General features: G+C 42.3%; 1 protein-coding gene across 1 annotated transcript; it reads left to right on the top strand.

Moving 5' to 3' along the window:
- The first annotated feature begins 1,568 nt into the window (after window positions 1-1,568).
- On the top strand, window positions 1,569-23,043 carry DGAT2L6 (diacylglycerol O-acyltransferase 2 like 6). Its single transcript, XM_019955468.2, has 7 exons — window positions 1,569-1,859; window positions 16,628-16,738; window positions 17,266-17,336; window positions 17,706-17,910; window positions 19,322-19,496; window positions 21,756-21,967; window positions 22,407-23,043. The coding sequence occupies exons 1-7, from the start codon at window positions 1,769-1,771 to the stop codon at window positions 22,559-22,561; spliced, it is 1,020 nt and encodes a 339-aa protein (XP_019811027.2). The 5' UTR covers window positions 1,569-1,768; the 3' UTR covers window positions 22,562-23,043.
- The last annotated feature ends 343 nt before the right edge of the window (window positions 23,044-23,386 follow it).

Here is a 23,386-nt window from a genome sequence, read left to right as displayed (position 1 = left end):
ACCTGATTTGTAAGCAGCCTTATCTGTCAACATTGGGAACTCATCTATACAAGTTGCTCTCACCTTCCCCACATCTGTGCTTTCCCCCAGAAGAGCCCAGGCCTGTGTTGTACCTCGCTCCCTCCTCCCCTACAAATTCTGAGCAGATGTGCTCTAACACATCTCACTCTGTATGTGGCCAAGTATTAATAGCCCCAAGAAGCAGCTTGAGAACCTCAGCTAGACAGAGAGGGGAAAAAAATGAGAAAGAGGAAGGGAGTATAGAGGGTACACTGGGGTACATGGCCATAGAGAGTACATTGGGAAAGGCAGTGCATCCCACAGTGCATCAGAGACATTCCCTAAGCCCAACCCTGAAGACTGATATTAGTCAGTCTAAGCAAGAACCCCAAACCAGAGTGGGATATGGGGAAGGAGACACAGTTCCACTAACCTTTCTGGACAAGGCTAAGGAATTAACATTTCCCTGCACTAGTAGGACACTTGATACTATCTTTGTATTTGGTATTCCTAGCAACCTTTTCTATTACATTCAAAGATATTTTTGAGAGCCTACATTCAAAGCCTCCTGTTGAGAATTACTGGCCTTTTCCAGTAGGACACTTATCACAAATTCAAGTGTATAGACAGTTTCATGATTTTTTAATATGTTTCCTCCACTAGACTGTGAGTTCAATAAAGGCAGGAATGATGCCCATCTTCTTCCACACTGAATCCTCAACACATAGAACAGTACCTGGCAAACAATAATCACTTAAGTTACCAAAAGATGATCCACAGGTCTGGGATCTAGAGATAATCTTTAATTCTGCAAAGGCTAGTGCACAGAACTAACCCCTTTAGCCTTAAACATAATAGATATTTAATAGACATTAATTTAATGAGAAGAATAATAACAGGAAACATAATAGTACTTACCGTGTGCCAGGCCCTGTGCCAAGAGCTTTACATTCACTCACTCAATCCTCAGAACAACCTGATGAAGTAGGTACTATTATTATCCCCATTTTACAGGTGGGGAAACTGAAGCACAGAGGTTCACCAACTTGTAAGTGGAAGAGCTGAGACCTGAACGCCAACAATCTGGCTCTAAAGTCCATGCCCTTAACTGCTGGGTTGCCTTCCAACAACAGAGAGATGGTGTGATTCCCCCTAGTGTCCTGGGAGGAACTTGGTGGAACCTGGACTGGAAGCCAGGTCTGCACTCTGTGCAGTGTTTCTCCCACTGATCACTGGTACAGAGATGTACCACTGATCACTGGGAACAGAAGCACAAGGAGGAATCTGAGAAGCCTAGATATTCACTCAGAAAAAGGCTCTAGTCAACTAGGTAGCTCTCAGCAGAAGCCAGGCAGTGTCAAAGAGCATCCACCAGGGCAGAAACAAGTGTGATCACCAGATGCTTTTCCTTAAGCAGGGGAAAGTAGCAGACTCCTTTTCAGAGATCCCGTTTGAGGCCTAAGCCATTCCCTTTTCCTGCACTAATTTATCAGGGACCCCCTCCCACACACACAGAGCTAGAACCACCCCAAGGCAAGGCAATTGAGTACCCGTGGGGAAAGGATGCATGACAGGGAGATGAATGTGTGTGTAGGATGTTGGGGTGGGGCAGAGAACAGGGAAGACTGGAGAAAAGGTTAGGTCAAGACTAAAACCTCCAGCAGATAAAAGGACTCAGTAATGAGATTAAAGCAAAGCACCTATAATCAGCTCAGCTTTAGAGGCACTGGCCTTCTGTTTGGGCTTCTTGCCACAACAGAACAGCACTATGGCCATGGCCTTCCTCTCCCAGCTGAATCTTCAGGAAATCCTCCAGACCCTCTCTGTTTTGCAGTGGATGCCAGTCTACGTTTTTTTAGGTGAGTGAACCCCAGGGCCTGGAGACCACAGAGAACAGATGAAGAAAGAGAGCAGGAACCTCCAGATGATTGGGAGGGTTCTAAAGAGATCATTCGGTCGGTCCCCTCTCTCTGGGAAGGACTGTGCCCCTCCACTCAGAGAGATGGCTATTGTTGAGTTCACTAGATCTCTCTCCTCCCAACTGAGGAACACGAAGGCCAGGAGTGAAGCTACAGTTGTTCTGGTTTAAAGTCCACCCCGGCCTTCTCTCAGGACTGCCCCTCTGTGAACTAGCTGAAAAGAGTCTTATTTGGGGACAGGGGCAGAATTGGTACTGGGCAGAGGTAAGGTGATTTTCTTTATTATGATGAGAGAATTATGGAAAAGCTGGGGGCTGCCTGAGTGACTCATTAGATGGAATTTTGAGAAAGGGCCAGTTCTTCAACGGACTCAAAAAATCACAGTCATCAGTGCTGGGCAAATGGGCTGAGAATTCCAAGTTTTTCCCAGTCAGAAACCAGGTCTTTGTGGGCAGCCGATTATAGGGCCGAGTTTGGAAACTGGACATGGAGAAATTTCATCCTGAAGGATGGGACAGGATAGGAGGCTGCCCAGTCCAATCTGTAGGAGGATATATGTCCCGTAGAGCAGAGGTTCTTAGAGACCTAGAGACACTAGTGCCTTCCAGGTCACACTAGTGGTAAAGAACCCTCCTGCCAATGCAGGATAGTTAAGAGACAAGGGTTCGATCCCTGGGTCAGGAAGATCCCCTGGAGAAGGAAATGGCAACCACTCCAGTATTCTTGCCTGGAGAATCCCATGGACAGAGGAACCTGGCAGGCTGAAGTCCACGGGGTCACAAAGAGCTGGACACGGCTGAAGCGACTTAGCATGCACGTAGACCTAGAATGAGACGGGGAGGGACAATGTTGAATTTTCACTAACTTCATATTGAATAGATGAATGTAGGCAGTAAACCACAGTTTGTCAGTAACAGACATCACAGAGATTTAAATTTCACATGCCGGTTGTTGCAGGCATCTCAAAAGTTCATTTATGCTTGTTACCACTTCCGAATCCCAATAGTTATTGGAACTACCATTAGGTGTGGTTGTCTACTGCATAAATCAAGAATTCATGTTACTGTACCACATTTTTTTCAATATTTTGATAACTGTGTTTTACTATGATGAGTTTCCTTTGTGAGTCTGTGTATTTTATTTTGTGCGTTTAAAAATAATATTCAGAAAAGTGATCTATAGGCTTCACCAGACTAACAAAAGAGTCCATGGCCACCCAAAGATGAAAACTTAGTGAGCCTTATAGAAATCTAATCATGCTAAGCCCTTAGCCTATCAATAACTTGACTCTAGGTGCATTAAGAGAAGGAAGTGATTTTTCTATAAATTTATTTGTTTTTAATGTTTCATTTTTTATTGTTGCTGTCCTTTGCATCTATGTTTAACTTCCTCAGAAAGACCCCTTAACAAGTTCCAGCCCTTAGTTAGGAAAGTGGGGGTCACCAGAATGTCCTAAGAGACTTGACATCGTGGTGGCATCTGTCATTTCAAATCTGGACCCCAGAAAGAGTAGGCAAAGATGGGCAGAGAGAGCAAGGAAAAGAGGTTCAGAGAAGAGCTGTATGAGCTGAGCCTTTTAGGTGTGGGGTCAGTCCCACCCTGGGAAACCTCTGTATGGTATTCGAACACAAGTGCCTAGATTGTTCTGGCTCTTCTGGAGAGAGCTTCTCAATATAATGTTCTCATTTTTCTCCCAGAAAATCATATTTCTTGAGTATTTTTTCTCTTTCTTCCTTTTCCCCTCTCAAAGGACATGAACTAGAATAAAGGGTATGTTCAGCACTGAATATATAAAGATCCAGACGATAAGGACTAGCCTCCTGGTAACACCCCCTCCTCCAATCTCACCAGCTTCCAGCCATCCTAGAAGAGCTATGACACCTATGTGTCTTGAGTGGAAAACTCTCTGTCCCACTTCAGATGAGTGGAATACTATTTGTCCTTTTGTGATTCCCTTCTTTCACTTAACACAATGTTTTCAAGATTCATCCATGTTGTGACAGAATTTCCTCCCTTTTTAAGGCTGAATAATATTGTATTATATGTATATACCATTTTTTGTTTATTCATTATCCATTAATGGACTCTGGTTTTTTCTACCTCCTGCTGCTGCTGCTAAGTCACTTCAGTCGTGTCTGACTGTGTGCGACCCCATAGATGGCAGCCCACCAGGCTTCCCCGTCCCTGGGATTCTCTAGGCAAGAACACTGGAGTGGGTTGCCATTTCCTTCTCCAGTGCAAGTGGAGTGAAAGTGAAGTTGCTCAGTCGTGTCCGACTCTAGCGACCCCATGGACTGCAGCCCAACAGGCTCCTCTGTCCATGGGATTTTCCAGGCAAGAGTATTGGCTATTGTGAATAATGCTCTATGAACATGAGTGTTCAAATATCTCCTTGAGAGCCTGCTTTCAATTCTTTTGGCTATATACCAAGAAGTAGAATTGTTGGGTTATATGGTAATTCCATTTTTAAAATTGTTGTGCAATTGTCATACTGTTTTCCATAGCAGCTACGTCATTTTACATTTTCACCGACAGTGTACATGAGTTTCAATTTTTCCACATCCTCACCAACACTACTTTATTGTCTATTTTTTTAGTAGCCATCTTAATGAAATGAGATGATATCTCATTGTGGTTTTGATTTGTATTTCCATAATGACTAGTGAACTTCAGCATTTTTCGTGTACTGATTGGCCATTTGTCTTGACTTCTTTTAGATTGATTATCATTCCACTTGCCTTCTGTTAGTTTAGGTTGCTATACATCCTGTTTCCCTTCTTCTAGTGATTATGCTAGAAATTACAACACAAATCCTGGATCTTGGAGGTTATCAAGGTAGCTAAAACATGTAACAGTGTATGATACCCACAGAGATGCCTAAGACAGTAAAATCTGTCCAACAGTTACAGAGCAATTACAAAGTATAAGATTTTGGCTGTTCTTGTGACACTACAAGAATGAGTCCAGTATAGGCTCCTTCTGTTAACAAAGAGAAAATAATCATTCATTCCACCATTCTACCATTCCAGGTGTCAGTGCTGAACACATAAGTGAATCATTACATTGTAAGATTGACTGTGTTAAGTGCAATGAACAGACACAGTGAAGCCACTAGAAAATATTACACAAGGTTAACAGGATCAGGGAAGGCAGGAAAGAGCAGCAATGTGACGCAGTGAACAGGACATAGGTTCTGCAGTTTGTCAAACTTGGTTAACAACTAGCTGTGTGAATTTAGACAGGTACTGTAACCCTTCTAAGCCTCCATATCCCCATCCTCTCAAGCCTGGTTCACAATAAACCCTCCATACAAAAAAGTGTCCTTCCTTCCTCCCTCCCTTCTTCCTTCCTAATTCCCTTCTGTCTTCTCTTTCTCACTCTTTCCTTCATTCTTTCTGTCTTGCTCAGAGTCGTTCTGAGCACTTCTCCTCCTTCCTGAATGATGGTCAGAATCATGACTGATTACTGAGCACTACTGGAAGTGGGCTGGGGGCAGAAGTAGGGAAAAGAGAAAAGGCAGAGGGACAAGAAGGAGGAAACAAGTGAGAAGAGAGGAATGGAAAGATGGTTTGGGGGAATGCAAATGTTCATGACCTTTGGAACTCAGCAATGCTCCTGAGAGCCTCTTTGAGGCCCAGCTTCCAGTTAAAGGATGGCTCTCCATCTGTCTCTCTTTTTCTGGGCTTGTATCACCAGCTATCTAAACTATTGCAATATCCTCTTTCCTGGCCCTCTACTCTCCACCCTCTCCAATATATTCCACTGCTTACATCCAGAAGAGTCTTTCAAATGCGTCTTTGATTATAGCCCTCTACTGCTCAAAAATAGTCACTGATTTTCCCTTGCCTACTTGATGAAGTAAAAATGTGTCATCCGGGGCATTTGAGGACCTCCTCCACTCTCTGGTTTTAACTCTGTGCCAGCTCATCCCCCTACTTGAAGCTTGTATTCCAGGTATCTTATTCACAGAACAAATGGGAAGGATACTTACCCTCCACTCCTTTACTCTTGCTCTGTTTCCTCCACTTAAAAAATTTCCTGATCACCCTTCCTGGACTATCTATGGACAATCCCTTCTTTGAGATATTGCTCAAGTCATACCTTCTCTGCAACCCTTTCCTGGTAACCTGAGACTACATTGTCTTTGAAAATCTCTGCACTTTGTAAAAATTGGTTGAGTAGCAGCCTTTACACCCTTTGTCTCCTCTACCCAATAGGCTTCATGAAAACAGGAGTCATGCCTTGTCAGTATTATATTTCTTGCAAGACCAGGCTTGACACAGTTGATTCTTCCACATTTCTTCTCCTCAGTAAAGACCTCTCCTCAGTAAAACAAGTCTACCTCTTGTTCTTTTCTCCCTCTCCTGGAAATCCTTTTTTTCATGGGCTTGCCTCCTTTCTCTGGTTGCTGATACTACAAAAAATAGAACATAGTCTTGGGAGTCAAACAGACCAAGTCTGCCATTTACTTATTATGTGACCTTGTGCAAGTAAGTCATTCACCCCCCACCACTGTAGAACACAGCTCCCAAGACCACTCTGACAATCAAAGAAAACCCTCAACAGGTGTTCATTTTATTTTGGGGGGTTATAGGAATTGACATTACTTGGAGCCCAACTACTCCACCTCATAAGACATTTTTTAATGTTTTTATGTGTTTATTGGTCATTTTAAAATGTATTTATTTTTAATGGAAGGATAATTGCTTTATAATGTTGTATTGGTTTCTGCCATATATCAATTTTTTTTTCTCTAATTTTATTTTATTTTTAAACTTTACATAATTGTATTAGTTTTGCCAAATATCAAAATGAATCCGCCACAGGTATACATGTGTTCCCCATCCCGAACCCTCCTCCCTCCTCCCTCCCCATACCATCCCTCTGGGCCGTCCCAGTGCACCAGCCCCAAGCATCCAGCATCATGCATCGAACCTGGACTGGCAACTCGTTTCCTACATGATATTTTACATGTTTCATTGCCATTCTCCCAAATCTTCCCACCCTCTCCCTCTCCCACAGAGTCCATAAGACTGTTCTATACATCAGTGTCTCTTTTGCTGTCTCATACACCAGGTTATTGTTACCATCTTTCTAAATTCCATATATATGCGTTAGTATATGATCAGCAGAAGAGTGACTACCACTTCTGAGACAGGCACCCTAGACTCTGATTTCATTGCACCTTCAAGAAGAATAATGAGTAACCAGATCCTAGAAAATGAGGCAAATAGAAATTTTGATACCTTCCCAGCATTTAAACAGGCCCTTTCAAGGCATCACTCCCTACTACCTCTTCTTCACTCCCCTGCATCCACTCAACTGCCAAACCCCGAAAATTCTGCCTCCATAGTATCTTTCAAATTGATTTCAGAAATAGTAGCCTATTTCAGGTTCTCACTACCTCTCATCTAAGACACTGCAGCTCTTAGCTGACCTCCCTCCCTCAGTTTCTCCTGCTCCCACAGTCATTTCAAACAATCTTTCTGATGCACAAATATGATCATGCTCTTCCTCTGATGAGAATCTGGGTTCTCATTCCCTTAAGCATCAGACCTGAGCTCCTCTGCTTCTTTCCCAGCATCATCTGCTACTCCATGGTTTCCCATACTCCCTGTACTTTTGCAAGTTATGATGTTACTCACAGACCCTGAACTCTTCCATATCTAGGCCTTTGTTGGAGCTCTTCCTTGCTTGTGGAAGGCCCTTTTGCCACTAATCCATCTGTCAAAATCCTACTTTTCCTCCAAGATTCAATTTAAGTCTCACCTTCTGCAAGAAACCTTTCTAGGCTGCCCATAAACCTTTCTAGGTTGTAGTAAAGAATGGTTCCCATATAATGACATTTGAACCCTGATTGTATCATTCTCACCCTCTGGGATATATCCATTATTTATGGTATCAATCTTCCCCTCTAGACTATGAGTTTCTGGAAGGCAGGAAGTTTATTTTTATGTTTTAATATGACTTAAAATTAAGTATATTTAAAGTGCTTAAAATAGTTTTTGGTTCTTAAAGACTCAACAAATGCTACCTATTTTTTCTCCCAAATCATGGATTGAAGATACATGACCTCTCTGAGCCTCAGTTTCTTCATATGTAAAATGGAGATAATAAAATTATCTACTTCTCAGGGTCGTGAGAGTATTAAATGAAATAATGCACATTAGGTGCTGAACAGAGTGCTTGTTGACAATAAATGCTCCATACAAGGCATCAGTGACCATACCCACATTATTTTCATCACTTCCATATTTTTCATCCTCCAGCACAGGGATTTCACATGATGTGTGCTCAGTCTATGTGTGTTGAATCAAGTTATCTTTTTCACTCCTGTTGGTTCTTATACAGATCCAGTATAGTAATTGTAAAGCCACAGAAATTCATCTTTGACAAACCAGTCATGTTCTTGGATTTCTGAAGGCTTTGAGCCAACTGATTAAGAATCTTAGTTTTCATTTTATTCTGGAAATGACAGGCTTGCATAACCTTACACACTCATGCACACCCTGGAACATCAGAAGCTCCTTTCCTAATTTAGAACAAGGGCTCTGGTGGTTTCTCTCCCAGTTAACATTCACTTGCTACTAGGAGAATGTTGAAACCAAACTTCTGTGCACTTCAATTGAATGTTACAAATATATTTCTTGTGAGTCATCTCCCTGTGCTTGGCACATTGCTAAAGGCTGTTTTCAAGAAGCTTACTGTGTAGTAGGCAGAGGGCCTACTGTGTGGTAAGTTGCTAACCACACAAACAGCAAATGAAACCAGGAACAGCATCACCAAAGGCATGGACATGTGAAATTGCATGGTGGGTTGAGGGAATGGAGAGTAGACTAAGGTGGTTGAACCTCGGTTTCCCATTCTTCAGTCATTTGCATCCCACCTTCTGGTTCTTTCCACAGCTAAGTACCACCTATACTATTATTACTTAACATTTTCCCCAAACTGACTCACTCCTATAACCTAAATTAATATATTTTAATAGGAAACTTTATACCACTACCATGAACTCACTTTGATTCAGTACATATTAAAATAACTTTCCATCTATGAACCACTTCAGATCACCCCATGTCCCTACAGTGGTTGGGGACCACATGCTAGATCATATGGGGTATGAGTGCTGGTGCTGAGAGATGAGGCTAGGAAGGTGAGTGGGGCCGGTCCATGGAGGGCCTTAAATGCCTGACTAACATGTTCAGACTTTATCCTGTTAGCAGTAGGACAGTACTGAAGGTTTCATAGGAGGCAGACAACTCTACAACTGTGCTTAGTTAAAAATAAATCTGGCAGCAGCATGGAAAACAGAGTAGGGGGAAGAGATCAGCAGGCAAGAATAGACAAAAGACTGCAGTCTAGACCAGAGGAGATCAAGTTCTGGACCATGGCAGTAGCAATGGAGACAGAGGCAGAAGGATGAATGGGAGAGATTTTCTCTTTTTTTTTGAAAAGGGAGAGAAGTTGAAGATATCTCCAAAATGTTGAAACTGACGTTTATCCTGAGGCCTGAAATATGAATAAGAACTAGCCAGGCAAAAAGCTGAGGGAAGAGTCTTCCAGGCAAAAGGGACAACATGCACAGAAGCCAGAGGCTGGAGAACAGAATAGGTAGAAGAAATCTACAGTAGAACAGTATGGTGGCATGCAGAGTGCAAGGGGGTGGCCAGGCGCTCCATCACGGAGGACCTTCAGAACCAAGGTTACAAGACTGGACTTGATCCTAAGAGTCACCAGAAGCCATGTGAGTTATTGAATTCTTAAATTACCACCAACCCCATCAGTTCTCATATTTATCATCACTTTTGATCCATTACGTAATCACTGAGCCACAGAAATGTCTCTTTGACAAGCCAGCCATGCTCTTGGTTATATGCTGTAGAAGGACAGAGCTCTGCATTTAGCCTTCTGGTTGCATCATGACTCAAATGGACGCAGGGAACCTATTAGAAGACATTGGCAGTTGGCTTAGAAAGAGAGAGTGGTAACTTGGACCGGTGGTAGCATGGAGGTATGGAACAGAATAATTTGAAAGACGTTTGAAGGACAGAACTGACAGAAATTAATACTTGACTAAAGGAAAGCAATGATTCGAGCTCAGTAGTTAAGAGTACAGTCTCCTGGTCTTAGTGTTGAGATGGAGGCCTTTGGGAGAGCTCAGTCTCTGGAGGAAGAGTGTGAGTTCTCAACTCTGGCTCACCCACCAGCTAGCTGTGTGACCTTAAGTAGTTATTGAACCTCTCTGAACCTTGGTCCTTCGTCCACAAAATGAGAATGCTTATTGTCCTAATGGGGTCTTTATGAAGATTAAATAAAATACGCATGTACAATACTTAGTTTTACACGATGAGTATACAATAAATGTTGCTATTACTATATGGGAAAGTTAGTAAGAAAGGTGAATCAGAGATGATTTGAAGAAAGGACCCACTTAGATTCATACTGGTATCATCTTTAACCAAAGCTAGTAATCATTAGTAACTTGAGGCTCTACATGTTTATCTTTTTAAAGTCACAACCAAGGTAAAGTCACAACCAAGGTAAAAGGGTCAATTCACCAAGAAGACATAACTATCCCAAATGTCTACATACCTAACAATGAAGCTTCAAAGTGAAAAATTCTGAAACTGAGAAAATAAATAAACAAGTTAACAATTACATTTGATGACTTCTTTGAAAACTACAAACAACCAAAACTCACCCAAAATGAAATAGGTAACCTACAACTACTAATTAAATTAAATTTTAATTTTGGAGCGTTGTAAACTTCCGAACCAGAAATCTGCAGACCCAGATGGTTTCAGCGGCATATTCTTCCAAACATTTTAAAGATGATATATCACAAATTCTACATCATCTTTTCCATAAAATAGAAGAGGGAGGAACACTTAATGACTCATTTATGAGGCCAGACCCTGATGCCAAAACCAGACAAAACAATACAAAAAAGAAAACTACAGACCAATATCCCTCATGAATATAGATGCAAAAATCCTCAACAAACTACTAGCAAATCAAATCCAGCAATATATTACAAAGAGTAATATACCATGACCAAGTAGGCTTTATTCCAGGACTGTACATGTAAATATTTGAAAAACATATTAACCATATTAACCACCTAAGGGAGAAAAATACACAATTATATCAATTGTTGTAGAAAAAGCACTTGAAAAAAAACTTTTTCTTAATAAAATTTGCTATCTTGGATTTAAGCAAAAAAGAAAGAGAAGGCACTTGACAAACTTTAATCCATGACAAAATCTCTCAGCAAACTAGGAATAGAAGGCAACTTTCTCAACTTGATAAAGAGCATCTATATTTAAAAAAAAAAAAAAAAAACCTGCAGCTACTTAATGGTGAAAAACTGAAAGCTTTCTCCCTAAGATGGGGAGCAAAGCAAGGATGTCCACACTCACCATTTGTATTCAACATCATACTAAAAGTCCTAGCAATAAAGCAAGAAGAAAAAGAAAGAAAAGCATACAGATTGAAAAGTAAGAAATAAACTGTACTAATTAACAGATGACATGATCATCTGTGTAGAAAATCCCATTAGATTACATATTTCTAAATCTATTTTTAAAATATACTAAAAAATATCCCTCTAAGAACTAACAAATGAGGTTAACAAAGTCCTAACAAATGAGGTTAACAAAGTCCCAGGTCACAAGATCTCACATAAAAGTCAACCACGTTTCTATATACTAGCAGAGAATGATTGAAAATAAAAATTTAAAAACAATACCATTTAAATGCCTCCAAAAATAAAATACTTATGAATATATTTAATAAAACCTGTATAGCATCTGTAGGCTGAAAACTATAACATGGTAATAAAATTAAAGACCTAAATGGAGACATATTGTGTTCATGGATTGGAAAACTCAAATATGTCTGCTGCTGCTGCTAAGTCACTTCAGTCGTGTCCGACTCTGTGCGACCCCATAGACGGCAGCCCACCAGGCTCCCCCGTCCCTGGGATTCTCCAGGCAAGAACACTGGAGTGGGTTGCCATTTCCTTCTCCAATGCATGAAAATGAAAAGTGAAAGTGAAGTCGCTCAGTCATGTCTGACCCTCAGCGACCCCATGGACTGGAGCCTTCCAGGCTTCTCCGTCCATGGGATTTTCCAGGCAAGAGTACTGGAGTGGGGTGCCACTGCCTTCTCCGTCAAAGATGTCAGTTCTTCCCAAAACTGATCTATAAATGTAACACAGCTCAAATAAAAATTCCAACAGACTGCATTTGATAACATTTTTTCCTAAATACTAAATATCCCAAATTTTATAATGGCACTGTGACTGCCTTAATTTTTATAAAATACACAGTTACTTAGGAGCAAAGCATTGTAATCTCTGCAATGGACTATAAATACAAACATATATTTATATTTAGGAATAAGTCAAATGCAAAATGTTAACAAAAAAGAGATCTAGGTGAAGCTTATATGGGATTTTATTAAAATATTCTTGCAAATTTTCTTTTTAAGTCTTTTTCAAAATAAAAAGTTTAATTTGAAAAGCCTCATCAGGTGTTTTTATAAACATCGACAAGATGATTGTAAAATTTATATAGAAAAACAAAAGAACTACAATATCTAAAACCATTTTGAAAAAAGAATAGAGGATCACACTATCTGGTTTTTAGACTTAGTGGAAAACTATAGTAATCAAGACAGTGATGTATTTGTGAAGAGATAAGCACATGGATCAATGGAACAGAATAGAGTCCAGACAGCCCTGCACAAATATGGCCAATTGATATTTGACAAACAAGCAAAAGCAATTCAACGGAGGAAGGATAGTATTTTCAACAAACAATGTTGGGACAATTGGTTATCCATATGTAGTAAATGGATCTTGACCAAAACCTCACACTTTATTATAATATGAACTCAAAATGGATCACAGATCCAAACAGTAAAACATAAAACTTGTAGTAAAAACGTAAGAGAAAACCTTCATGACCTGAGGTTAACTAAAGAGTTCTTAGATTTAATATCAAAAGCACAATCTGTAAAAGAAAAAAAAATGATAAATTGGACTTCATCAAAATTAAAAGTTTTTGCTCTAAGAAAGACTCTGTTAAGAGAATAAAAAAATAAACACAGGGAATTTCCTGGCATTCCAGTGCTTAGGACTCTGTGCTTCACTGAGGGCTTGAGTTCAATCCCTGGTCTGGGAACTAAGATACCACAAGCCTTGTTGTGTGGCCAAAAAAAAAAATTTTTTTTTAAGATAAACACAAACTGGAGAAAATGTTTGCAAATCACATATCTGATAAGAGACTTGTATCCAAATAAAAGAAATTATATCCAGATTGTATAAAGAAACTCACACACAAAAAAACAAACAACCCAGTTTAAAAATGAGCCAAATGTTTTAATAGATATTGCACCAAAAAGGATATACAAAAGACAGGTGAACACATAAAAAACTGTTAAGCATGATTAGGTATAAGGGAAATGAAATAAAAATGATGATGAGATACCATGCTACATATCTATTAGAATGGTTTAGCCATCTTCAGTACAAACTAAATTAAGAGCCTGCCTTATGTGAAATTCCTCCTTGATAATCCACTCCAAAACTACTCACTTGAACATGGACAAGATGTTGGAAGCATCTCTTTGTGTCAAGGCCATAATGTCTAAGATAGCGCCACACATACACATGCACAAATGTGTCCTTTATTTTTGCCTCAGACGCCCTTGCTTTCTTTCACGGAACTCCTTGTTTCACAAAGTCAAACCCTTCCATGTTTGGCCTGTGTTTCTCCTATCTCTTTAAATCTCCCTTTTGTCACCATAAGTGACACCGATGATACTCAAACAGGTTGGGTCTGGCAAGATTGCCCTCAAAGGACACTTCTGGTCCTCTGAGGTGCCACATCTGCAGTTCTAACAGATTTCACAAGGGGAGTGATGTTTATTGAGATATGACTCTCAGTTCAGTTCAGTAGCTCAGTCATGTCTAACTCTTTGCGACCCCACAGACTGCAGTATGCCAGGCTTCCCTGTCCATCACCAACTCCCAGAGTTTACTCAAACTCATGTCCATTGAGTCTGTGATGCCATCCAACCATCTGATCTTCTGTCGTCCACTTCTCCTCTTGCCTTCAATCTTTCCCAGCATCAGGGTCTTTTCAAATGAGTCAGTTATTCACATCAGGTGGCCAAAGGATTGGAGTTTCAGCTTCAGCATCAGTCCTTCCAATTGATTTCCTTGAGGATGGACTGGTTGGAACTCCTTGCAGTCCAAGGAACTCTCAAGAGTCTTCTCCAACACCACAATTCAAAAGCATCAATTCTTCAGTGCTCAGCTTTCTTTATAGTCCAACTCTCACATCCATACATGACTACTGGAAAAACCAGAGCTTTGACTAGACAGACCTATGTTGGCAAAGTAATGTCTCTGCTTTTTAATATGCTGTCTAGGTTGCTCATAACTTTTCTTCCAAGGAGCAAGAGTCTTTTAATTTCATGGCTGCAGTCACCATCTGCAATGATTTTGGAGCCCCCAAAATAAAGTCTGTCACTGTTTCCACTGTTTCCCCATCTATTTGCCATTAAGTGATGGGACTGGATTCCATGATCTTAGTTTTCTGAATGTTGAGTTTTAAGCCAACTTTTTCACTCTCCTCTTTCACTTTCATCGAGGCTCTTTAGGTCTTCGCTTTCTGCCATAAGTGTGGTGTCATCTGCATATCTAAGGTTATTGATATTTCTCCTGGCAATCTTGATTCCAGCTTGTGCTTCATCCAGCCCAGCATTTCTCATGATGTACTCTGCATATAAGTTAAATAAGCAGGGTGACAATATACAGCCTTGACCTACTCCTTTTCCTATTTGGAACCAGTCTGTTGTTCCATGTCCAGTTCTAACTCTTGCTTCCTGACCTGCATACAGATTTCTCAGGAGGCAGGTCAGGTAGTCTGGTATTCCCATCTCTTTCAGAATTTTCCACAGTTCATTGTGATCTACACAGTCAAACGCTTTGGCATAGTCAATCAAGCAGAAGTAGATGTTTTTCTAGAACTCTCTTGCTTTTTTGATGATCCAACGGATGTTGGCAATTTGATCTCTGGTTCCTCTGCCTTTTCTAAATCCAGCTTGAACATCTGGAAGTTCACGGTTCACATATTGCTGAAGCCTGGCTTGGAGAATTTTGAGCATGACTTTACTAGTGTGTGAGATGAGTGCAATTGTGTGATAGTTTGAGCATTCTTTGGCATTGCCTTTCTTTGGGATGGGAATGAAAACTCCAGTCCTGTTCCAGTCCTGTGGCCACTGCTGAGTTTTCCAAATTTGCTGGCATATTGAGTGCAACACTTTCACAGCATCATCTTTTAGAATTTGAAATAGCTCAACTGGAATAGACCAGTTCAGTAAACTACTTTTAGGACTGATGGATTACTGAAAATCATTAGATATAAGGCATGAAATTAACCCATCTATACTTTCAAAATAACATTGGATTTAAACAACACAAATGCTGACTAAACACTAATCATTTAAGTTTACCTAATATTGAAAAGAGAAAACATTTCCTCATCTTTCAGTCAATCTATAGATATTTGTTGAATACTTACTGCATGCAAAGCACTCTTCTAATTGCTGGTGATACAAACTAAGTTTATTAGAAGTAAGATATAAAAGAAATTATATACCTAGGCTCCCTTTAATTAATAAAGATTCATATTTACTTTTACCTGAGTTTTCTTCTGAGGCTTACCCAACAAATTTACTCTCATCTTTTATTAGAGTCAGAGGTAGCAGGATGTTTTTCCATGGCAAGCTTCCCATAAAATTCCTCCCCCTACTATTTCTTATTTAATTAGCATGCTTACAACAGTCATCTCAGCCAGATCTTTTTTTTTTGAAATGTCCATTCCATCTTTTTCCTGTTATTTCCATCAGAGTCCAAGATGCAACAGACATATCTGCTGTTTGGTAACTCTTGAGTTTCTTTCCCTTCTCCGAAACTTTTTATCTACTGTGATATGGTTATCTGGTCAACAAAGTCATTCTTTTAGCTGAAATTTTTAAAATTCACAATATGGGTACGAGCCCTTCTGTCTCATGGATGCAGATTTTAAAATGGAATTCAACTCCCACAGCTGTAAGATGTATCACATTCACATTTCACAGTCTGCTGTGACCCTTTGCTAACAGAGGTGATTTTTCCCCCTTCTGAACTTTTGCCCCATTTTGAATGGGATGGAATTGAACACAGAAAAGCTGTTTCTAATATGTATTTTCCTCTCAGCATCAAACAGCCTGTACAGTGCAGGCAGCCCTCTCCCCTGGCATGTGCTGACAGAGCAGTTTGACAAAGGAAGGAGGGTTGAGGACTTCCTGAGGTCTCAGAATGGGGATGTCAGCCATTGGCACAAGATACTGTTCCTTTCAGTTGCCAAGCAGTGCTGTCCTTTGACCCCAGGTGAGGACCTACTCTGAGAATGCCATGGTTCTGCCATTTTCTCAGTTAAGATCGCAGCCATCAAGGGGGCCCAGATTCAGGGACTCAGCGGTCATCTTGGACCACAGCAGCGCTAAGAGGGAGATGGGGGGTTGGGGGGATGAGGGAAGAACAGTCTCACACTGGCCTTGACCTGCTTCCTCACTACAGAGCAGAGACTGGGATAATGAGATGTGTATTAAACTTGAAGGGAACTAAAGGGCATGAACCCCTTGTGTCCCCTCAGGAGCTATTCCTATTATCCTTATACCCTACTTTCTGGTGTTCACTAAGTTCTGGATGGTGTCTGTGCTCGCCTTAGCCTGGCTCGCCTATGACTGGAACACCCACAGTCAAGGTAAGAAACAGGGGAAGAGCAGTGATCCCTGTCTGTGCCAAGGAGGGAACCACAGGGATGGAGTGAGGGTGGAAGGGAAGAGTGAGAGAGGCAGGGGGAGAAGAGGTGAGGAGAGGAAAGAAGGGGAAAGGGAAAGGAGGGCAAGGAGTGGAAGTTAGGGAGAGAGGAGGAAGGGCAAAGGAGAGAGGGAAGAGAAGAGAGACAGGGGTGCAAAGCTCAGCAGGAACAGAGGGCTCGGCCAGGCTGCCCAGGAAGAATTAAGAGGCTGATTTCTGAGTGGGTGCTCCCAGCCTCATGCTATTTCTCTCTCACCTTTCTGGTGGCTCCAGAAGAGCAGGGGCTGCCTGTGTCTTCTTGGGGATTGGATTCAGGGATAGACCTTATAGCTCTATGCCCAAGAAACATGGAAATGTGAAAAGGAGCCCCCTCCTGTGACCCGAGGACATTAGGAAGATCCCTCCACCTCCAGAAGAAGTAGAGGGATTGGCAAGATCTCAACCACTCTTCCCTTCCCTCTGTACTTGCAGGTGGTAGACGTTCAGCTTGGGTACGAAACTGGACAATCTGGAAATATTTCCAAAATTACTTCCCAATAAAGGTAACGACCCTTCCTCTGAAGGGCCTCAGTCCCTGTTGCCCAGATTCTTCCCTCCCCACTCAGCCCCATATTTTCAAAGGCTTTTGTGGCCAACAGTGGAGGTCAAAGCCCAGAGGCATAATATAGAGTATGGTCCCAAGATGGATGGGCAAGTGGGGAAATGAATGAATAGCACCTTGCTTCACAGTGGCAAACTCAGGTCAGCCTCACCGAGCATCATAACCCCTTGCAATTCTATGAGAGTGACAATATCCCAGTGAATAGGGATTAGGGGCTCCTCAAGGGAAACACAGGCTACCTGCTGGCCTCTGAGTCCACATGTCCTCTCTTCCTTCTATCTACTGCTCTGACTCAATCTCCCACTAACAGCTGGTGAAGACTCATGACCTCTCTCCCAGACACAACTATATCATTGCCAGCCACCCCCATGGCGTACTCCCTTATGGTACCTTCATCAACTTTGCCACTGAGACCACTGGCTTTGCTCGGATTTTCCCAGGCATCACTCCTTATGTAGCGACCTTGGAAGGGATCTTCTGGATCCCAATTGTGCGAGAATATGTGATGTCAATGGGTGAGTATAAGAGATCATTCCATTCTCTGACCTACCTGGGGGCTCCAACTTTAATAAGCCTTGACAGTCAGTCCAGTACTCACTCCCTGCTGGAAGAACACTTAGTAGAAAATGAGTCCCGAGCACACTGGGCCAGTGACAGGAATATGTGGCCGAGCCTCAGGTTTAATCTGGGAGGCAGGGTTTGATTAGGTAGGAGGGTAAGTTATAGGCATTCATAAGAGTTGCCAAAAATCCTTTCAGAGGAGGAAGCAGAAGCCTGGGGTTCAGGATCAAAGCCAAAGTGGAAAGGAAAAGGCAAAAGTCAAATATCAAAACCAAATGTAGGGAAAATCAGGCATGAATGGAACAGCTCAGATATACTTTGCCAGACTGTTTCGGCGATGTCAATTGGCTTATTTGGGGCAGTCATTTATGTAGCAGGTCTCATCCAGGAGCAACTCAAAGACATTTTTGAGACTTTCATACTAGCTGGTACTCTCCTGGCCCATGACCTTCATTTCCTGATCCCTTCAAATTTGTATAAGATATCAAGGGATAAAAGGATAGGCATCAATCAGAATCCAGGGCAACTTCCCCATGCCAGGCTTCAAGCCAGGGTACTGTGCCAAATGTCCTTCTCTCTGGGTGAATATCCATCCTCTGGACACCAGAAAACAACAGAAGCCAAACATTAAAAGGTAAGATACATTTATATTTGGAGGGGCCAAGCAGGACCACTGGAGTCCCAGGGGATAATTCTGCTCACCTCTCAGGTTGGCATGAATCTGGATCTTAAAGACTGTGGCCTGGAGCCAATGTCTGCCATCCCAGGAGAGAACAGAAAGTAAGCACAGGGCAGAGATGGGAAGCAGAGGTGAGGAAAGACTCTGTGACTGTTGTTGAGCAACAGGATGTCATCCTCATTCCATGGTTCATCTACATGCCAGTTTGGCTTGGACGGGATCCTGGGTCTGCCTACTCTCTAGAAACCCCAGGGAATGGCTTACTTTTACCAGGTTACTCTAAGGAGGAAGCAGTTTGGTGGTGGCCATTCCTGATTACCATCAGGAAAGAGAACTCTAGAGTCTCAAGTGACATCAGCCTGGCGAGAGTGGGAGACCACTGTGGTTCCCGGGGTAGAGAAGAAAGGATGGGCTTACAAGCTATAGAGCTAAGAGAAAGCAGGCAGAAGAACTCAATGTAGCTCCCACTGAAGGAGCACAGAGCCCCAAGGCAAGCAGCTGGCCCTAAGGACCGACCTCAGGCTAGGACTAACCCAAGATGTGGAGGGCAGGTTAAAGACAGAAGATTGGAAACAATCACAGTCAGGAGACAGAAGAACTGTTTTGAGCAGGAAGAGCCCCAAGGAACACCTTACCCCCTCCTCAAGCACCATATCTGTATGTCATTTGCCTCTTTGGTTTTGCAGGTGTGTGCCCAGTGAGTGAGTTGGCCTTGAAGTATTTGCTGACCCAGAAAGGCTCAGGCAATGCTGTGGTTATTATGGTGGGTGGAGGTGCTGAAGCCCTCTTGTGCCACCCAGGAGCCACTACTGTCCTCCTTAAACAGCGTAAAGGTTTTGTGAAGGTGGCACTGGAGACAGGGTGGGTCCCCAAGTTCTAGTGCCCTATCGTCAGGGCATCCTAGGTACTCTGTAGCACCTCTCCAAAATGGTGCCTTCTCTTGGAAATGTGTTAGAAGGGGCTCCCTCTTCACCTTCATTGCTTCTTTCTACTCCCTTACACTGTGCCTTAAGGGTGTTTGAGCCTCCAGACACATTATGATGGGTTCTGTTAAAACTTGAAGTTGGAGAAAGAACAGTAAAAGACCTTTATCTTCTGCACATTACCTGGTAGGCTGGGGGTCTGGAGAAGTGGGACTTTAGACTATATCTCCCCATGCACCGTAAGGCCCAGAGAAACTACCCAGGGCAAGGAAGGCACTAGACTTGATGCTGTGGGGTTTGCAAAGATGCAGAAGACATGGACATAGCCTCCAAACAGAGCATAATCTGGTTTGAAAAGTAGAAGGCAGTTATTGAACAGCTATTGTGTGTCAGGCATAGTACTAAGCATTGAGGATGTAAAAATAAATAAGACTTGGTCCTTGCCTTAAAGGTCTCATGGTCCAATGGAAAACAGACATAGTCATGTATAATTACATAATATATCCAGAAGTCAACCCCTTACCATCTCAACTATCACCCCCTGGTTTTCCACCCCATCGTCTCTCCCCTGGATTATTGCAAGTCTCCTAAGAGCTCTCCCTGCTTCTATTCTTGCCTCCCTCACATTCCAGAGTCTGTTCTCAACTGTGGCCAGCATGATCCTATCCACCATGAGTCAGATGAGATCATGTCACTACTCCAAGTGCTCCCATGGCTCCCATTTCACTCTGAGCAAAACCAAAGTCTTTAAAGGGCCTGCAAGACCCTAAATGTTCTGGTCCTTAGCCACATCTTTGATCTGTTCACCCACTGCCATCCCCCTTGCTCCCTCCGTTAGAGCTGTTCCTTGCTCTTCCTCAAACAAGCCACATGCTCCTCCCTTAGGGTCTTTGCCCTAGCTGTTTCCCCTGTCTGGGACATTATTCCTCCAAATAGATGTTTGGCTCATTCTTTTACCTCCTTCAGGTCTTTGCTCAAATGTCTATTCTCAATAAGGTCTATCTAGATCATGCTGCTCTGTTTTTTCCCATTGTACGTATTATCTTCTCATATGTCATCAGTTTTATTTCTTCACATATATGGCTTTTTATTTGTTCATTATTATTATTTATTGTCTGTCTTCCCTTAACAAAAGATAAGTTCCATGATGACAGAGATTATTTTTTTAATCCACTGTGTTCACTTATGTATCCCGAGGGCTTGAAAACAGCACTGGCACACAGAAGGAACTCAATAAATATTTATTGAATGAAAAATGTGTGATGATGGACATGTACAAAGCACTATGAGAGCACCAACTGATGGAAAGCCTTTCACCCAAAGTAGAAGTTTCATAAGTGGGTGACATCTGAATTGTGAATTGAAATATTAGTAGGAGTTGCCAGTCCAACCAAAGGGGAGAAAGAACTCAGGTATTCAGCAAGGGCCTATGACAATATGTCAGGCACTATGCCAGGCCCTAGGAGTTTAGAGATGAATAAGACATTTTCAAATGGCTTGCTGTCTACTGGGAGTCAGCCAGGAAGGAGTACAGAGTTGGGGTAGTGTTAGTATAGGAAAGAAGCAAGCACTAGATGCAGGGGTTGGGGGTGGGAGAAGTTGGAGGCAGTCAAAGAACTGAAGGTGACTCAAGGGGATGAAACTGGAGCTGAGTAGTGAAGGGTGAAATAGAGTAAGCCACGTGAAGACAGGCGGAAGGCATTTTTGGCAGAGGGAGTGGGACGTACAAAGACGCATAGATGAGTGTGAACTTAGCACACTTAGTATGGCTAAGCGGACTGTGACAAAGGGCTGGGGAGAGAAGAAGCTAGCCAGGTAGGCAAGGCTGGAGCATGTAGGCCACGCTAAGTGCCTGGTACAAAGTGAGGAGTTCTGGGAAGAGTTTTCAAGAGAGGAGTGACGTGTCCAGACACACAGTTTAGGAAGATCTTCTGGATGTGTTCAATTTAGGCAATTAGATTTCCTGAGATTAGTGATTCATTTCCTCCCATCACAGGACAAAGTGCAGCAACTCCACTCAAAATGTTCAGTTGGAGGGATGTGGAGCATAGCAAGGATAATACACAAGGCTGGAGATGCTTGGGTGCTTGGACTCTTGTCCCATAATGGGGCCATTGTAAAGCTTTCCTACCTTGGAGAGGGTTTCACTGTGGGGAGCTTCCTGGAAGAACTCACACTTCTGCCTGTCTCTTTGCAGAGCATACCTTGTCCCTTCCTATTCCTTTGGACAGAATGAAGTTCACAATCAAGAGACCTTCCCTGAGGGCACGTGGAAAAGGTTCTTCCAAAAAGCCCTCCAGGACACATTGAAAAAACTCCTGAGACTAAGTGTCTGTACCTTCCATGGACGGGGCCTCACTCGAGGATCCTGGGGATTCCTGCCTTTCAATCATCCCATTACCACAGTTGGTAAGCTTTCCAGCATCTTTGGACCACCCTGGTCCTTGATGCCCCCCATCCAGCCCTCAAGTCCCAGGGGGCCTGGCACACAGCTGGAATGGGCAATGGGAATTTCGGTGGTTGTGGTTGAGGGTAGGGCAGGGAGGACAACTACGCAGATAAGAGTTGTGGCCATTCACAGAAGAGACAGAGTTCAGCTGCTGCCATGAGGGCATCAGTATTCACACACGTGCCTTCAGCACTCTCCTAAGTTTACTCTCATTCTCTTAAGCATGCATGAGATTAGGTATTTGGAGAACATGGGACAGGGTGGGGTTGGAGCAGGGAGAAAGAATAAAGGAGGTAGAGGGGACCAAGATACCGAGTTTCAGTATGTGACTTCCTCTGAGAGATGCTAATTTGAGTTGAGGGGGAAGGTTTGATGCTTGTCTCTTCTCCTGCCCCACAGTTGGGGAGCCCCTGCCAATTCCCAGGATAAAGAAGCCAAACGAGGAGACAGTGGACAAGTACCATGCACTCTACATCAATGCCCTCCAGAAGCTGTTTGATGAGCACAAAGTTCAGTATGGTCTGTCTGAGACCCAGGAGCTGACAATCATCTAACAAGAGTTGGATTTCCCCATTATTAAACTCCCAAAGCATTGAGGGATCCAAGCAGGGCCACAAGGAAAGGAGAATCTGGGAAGAGGGGAGGAACTCGGGGTTGAATGATGAGGCCAGCCAAGCCAAAAAGTACTTAATAAGTCAGTCTGAGGAAGGAACCAGAGTTATGGGGAAGACTGGGCAACAACCCAGTTTAGCAAGCAGTCTCTTGTGAGTACACAGAGTCTTGTGAGTCTCTGTGTGTGCCAGTTATTTTGGCTTCCTAATTCCAACCAACTCTGATCAGAGGAATAAGAAGCCAAAGAATACCATGTCCTTCCTCCTGAGCCTTGATAACACCACACCATCACTGTTTAGGTTGAGGCTTAGAAGCATTTTTTTATTTAAGATTTTAATTTTTATTTTCATTAATTAAAAACCATCTCATTTACATCAATAAATACTTTTTCCCATCACTGTCAATCTTGTTTCCTATTTTTATGTTTGGCTATTTTGTATTTGTCTATGAATTTTAAACACATACATATACGTTTATATGCCAATAGTTTTGTCATTGTTTTAATTAAAATAAGGATGATGGGATCATATGAAGCATACTTTTCTGAAACTTGCATTTGTCCTCCATGATATTTTGTGGCAATCCACGGAGAAACCTTCTTAAGAACAGGGATGCTTTGTTTCCTTTTAGGCCCTTTCCTTACAATTTAGGGGCTACCACAAGGTAAACCGGTGACCTGAGCTGTGATTTCCTAATCCAAGCAGGCATGATTCCCTCAGCTGTGATACAGTTCTACACTGGCAAAAAGTTTATTAAAAACTATACCA

Source organism: Bos indicus, chromosome X (assembly GCF_029378745.1).
Source record: "Bos indicus isolate NIAB-ARS_2022 breed Sahiwal x Tharparkar chromosome X, NIAB-ARS_B.indTharparkar_mat_pri_1.0, whole genome shotgun sequence".
Classification (NCBI taxonomy): Eukaryota; Metazoa; Chordata; class Mammalia; order Artiodactyla; family Bovidae; genus Bos; species Bos indicus.
Note: the sequence above shows the minus strand (reverse complement) of the source record. Positions and strands in the feature narration are given on the sequence as shown.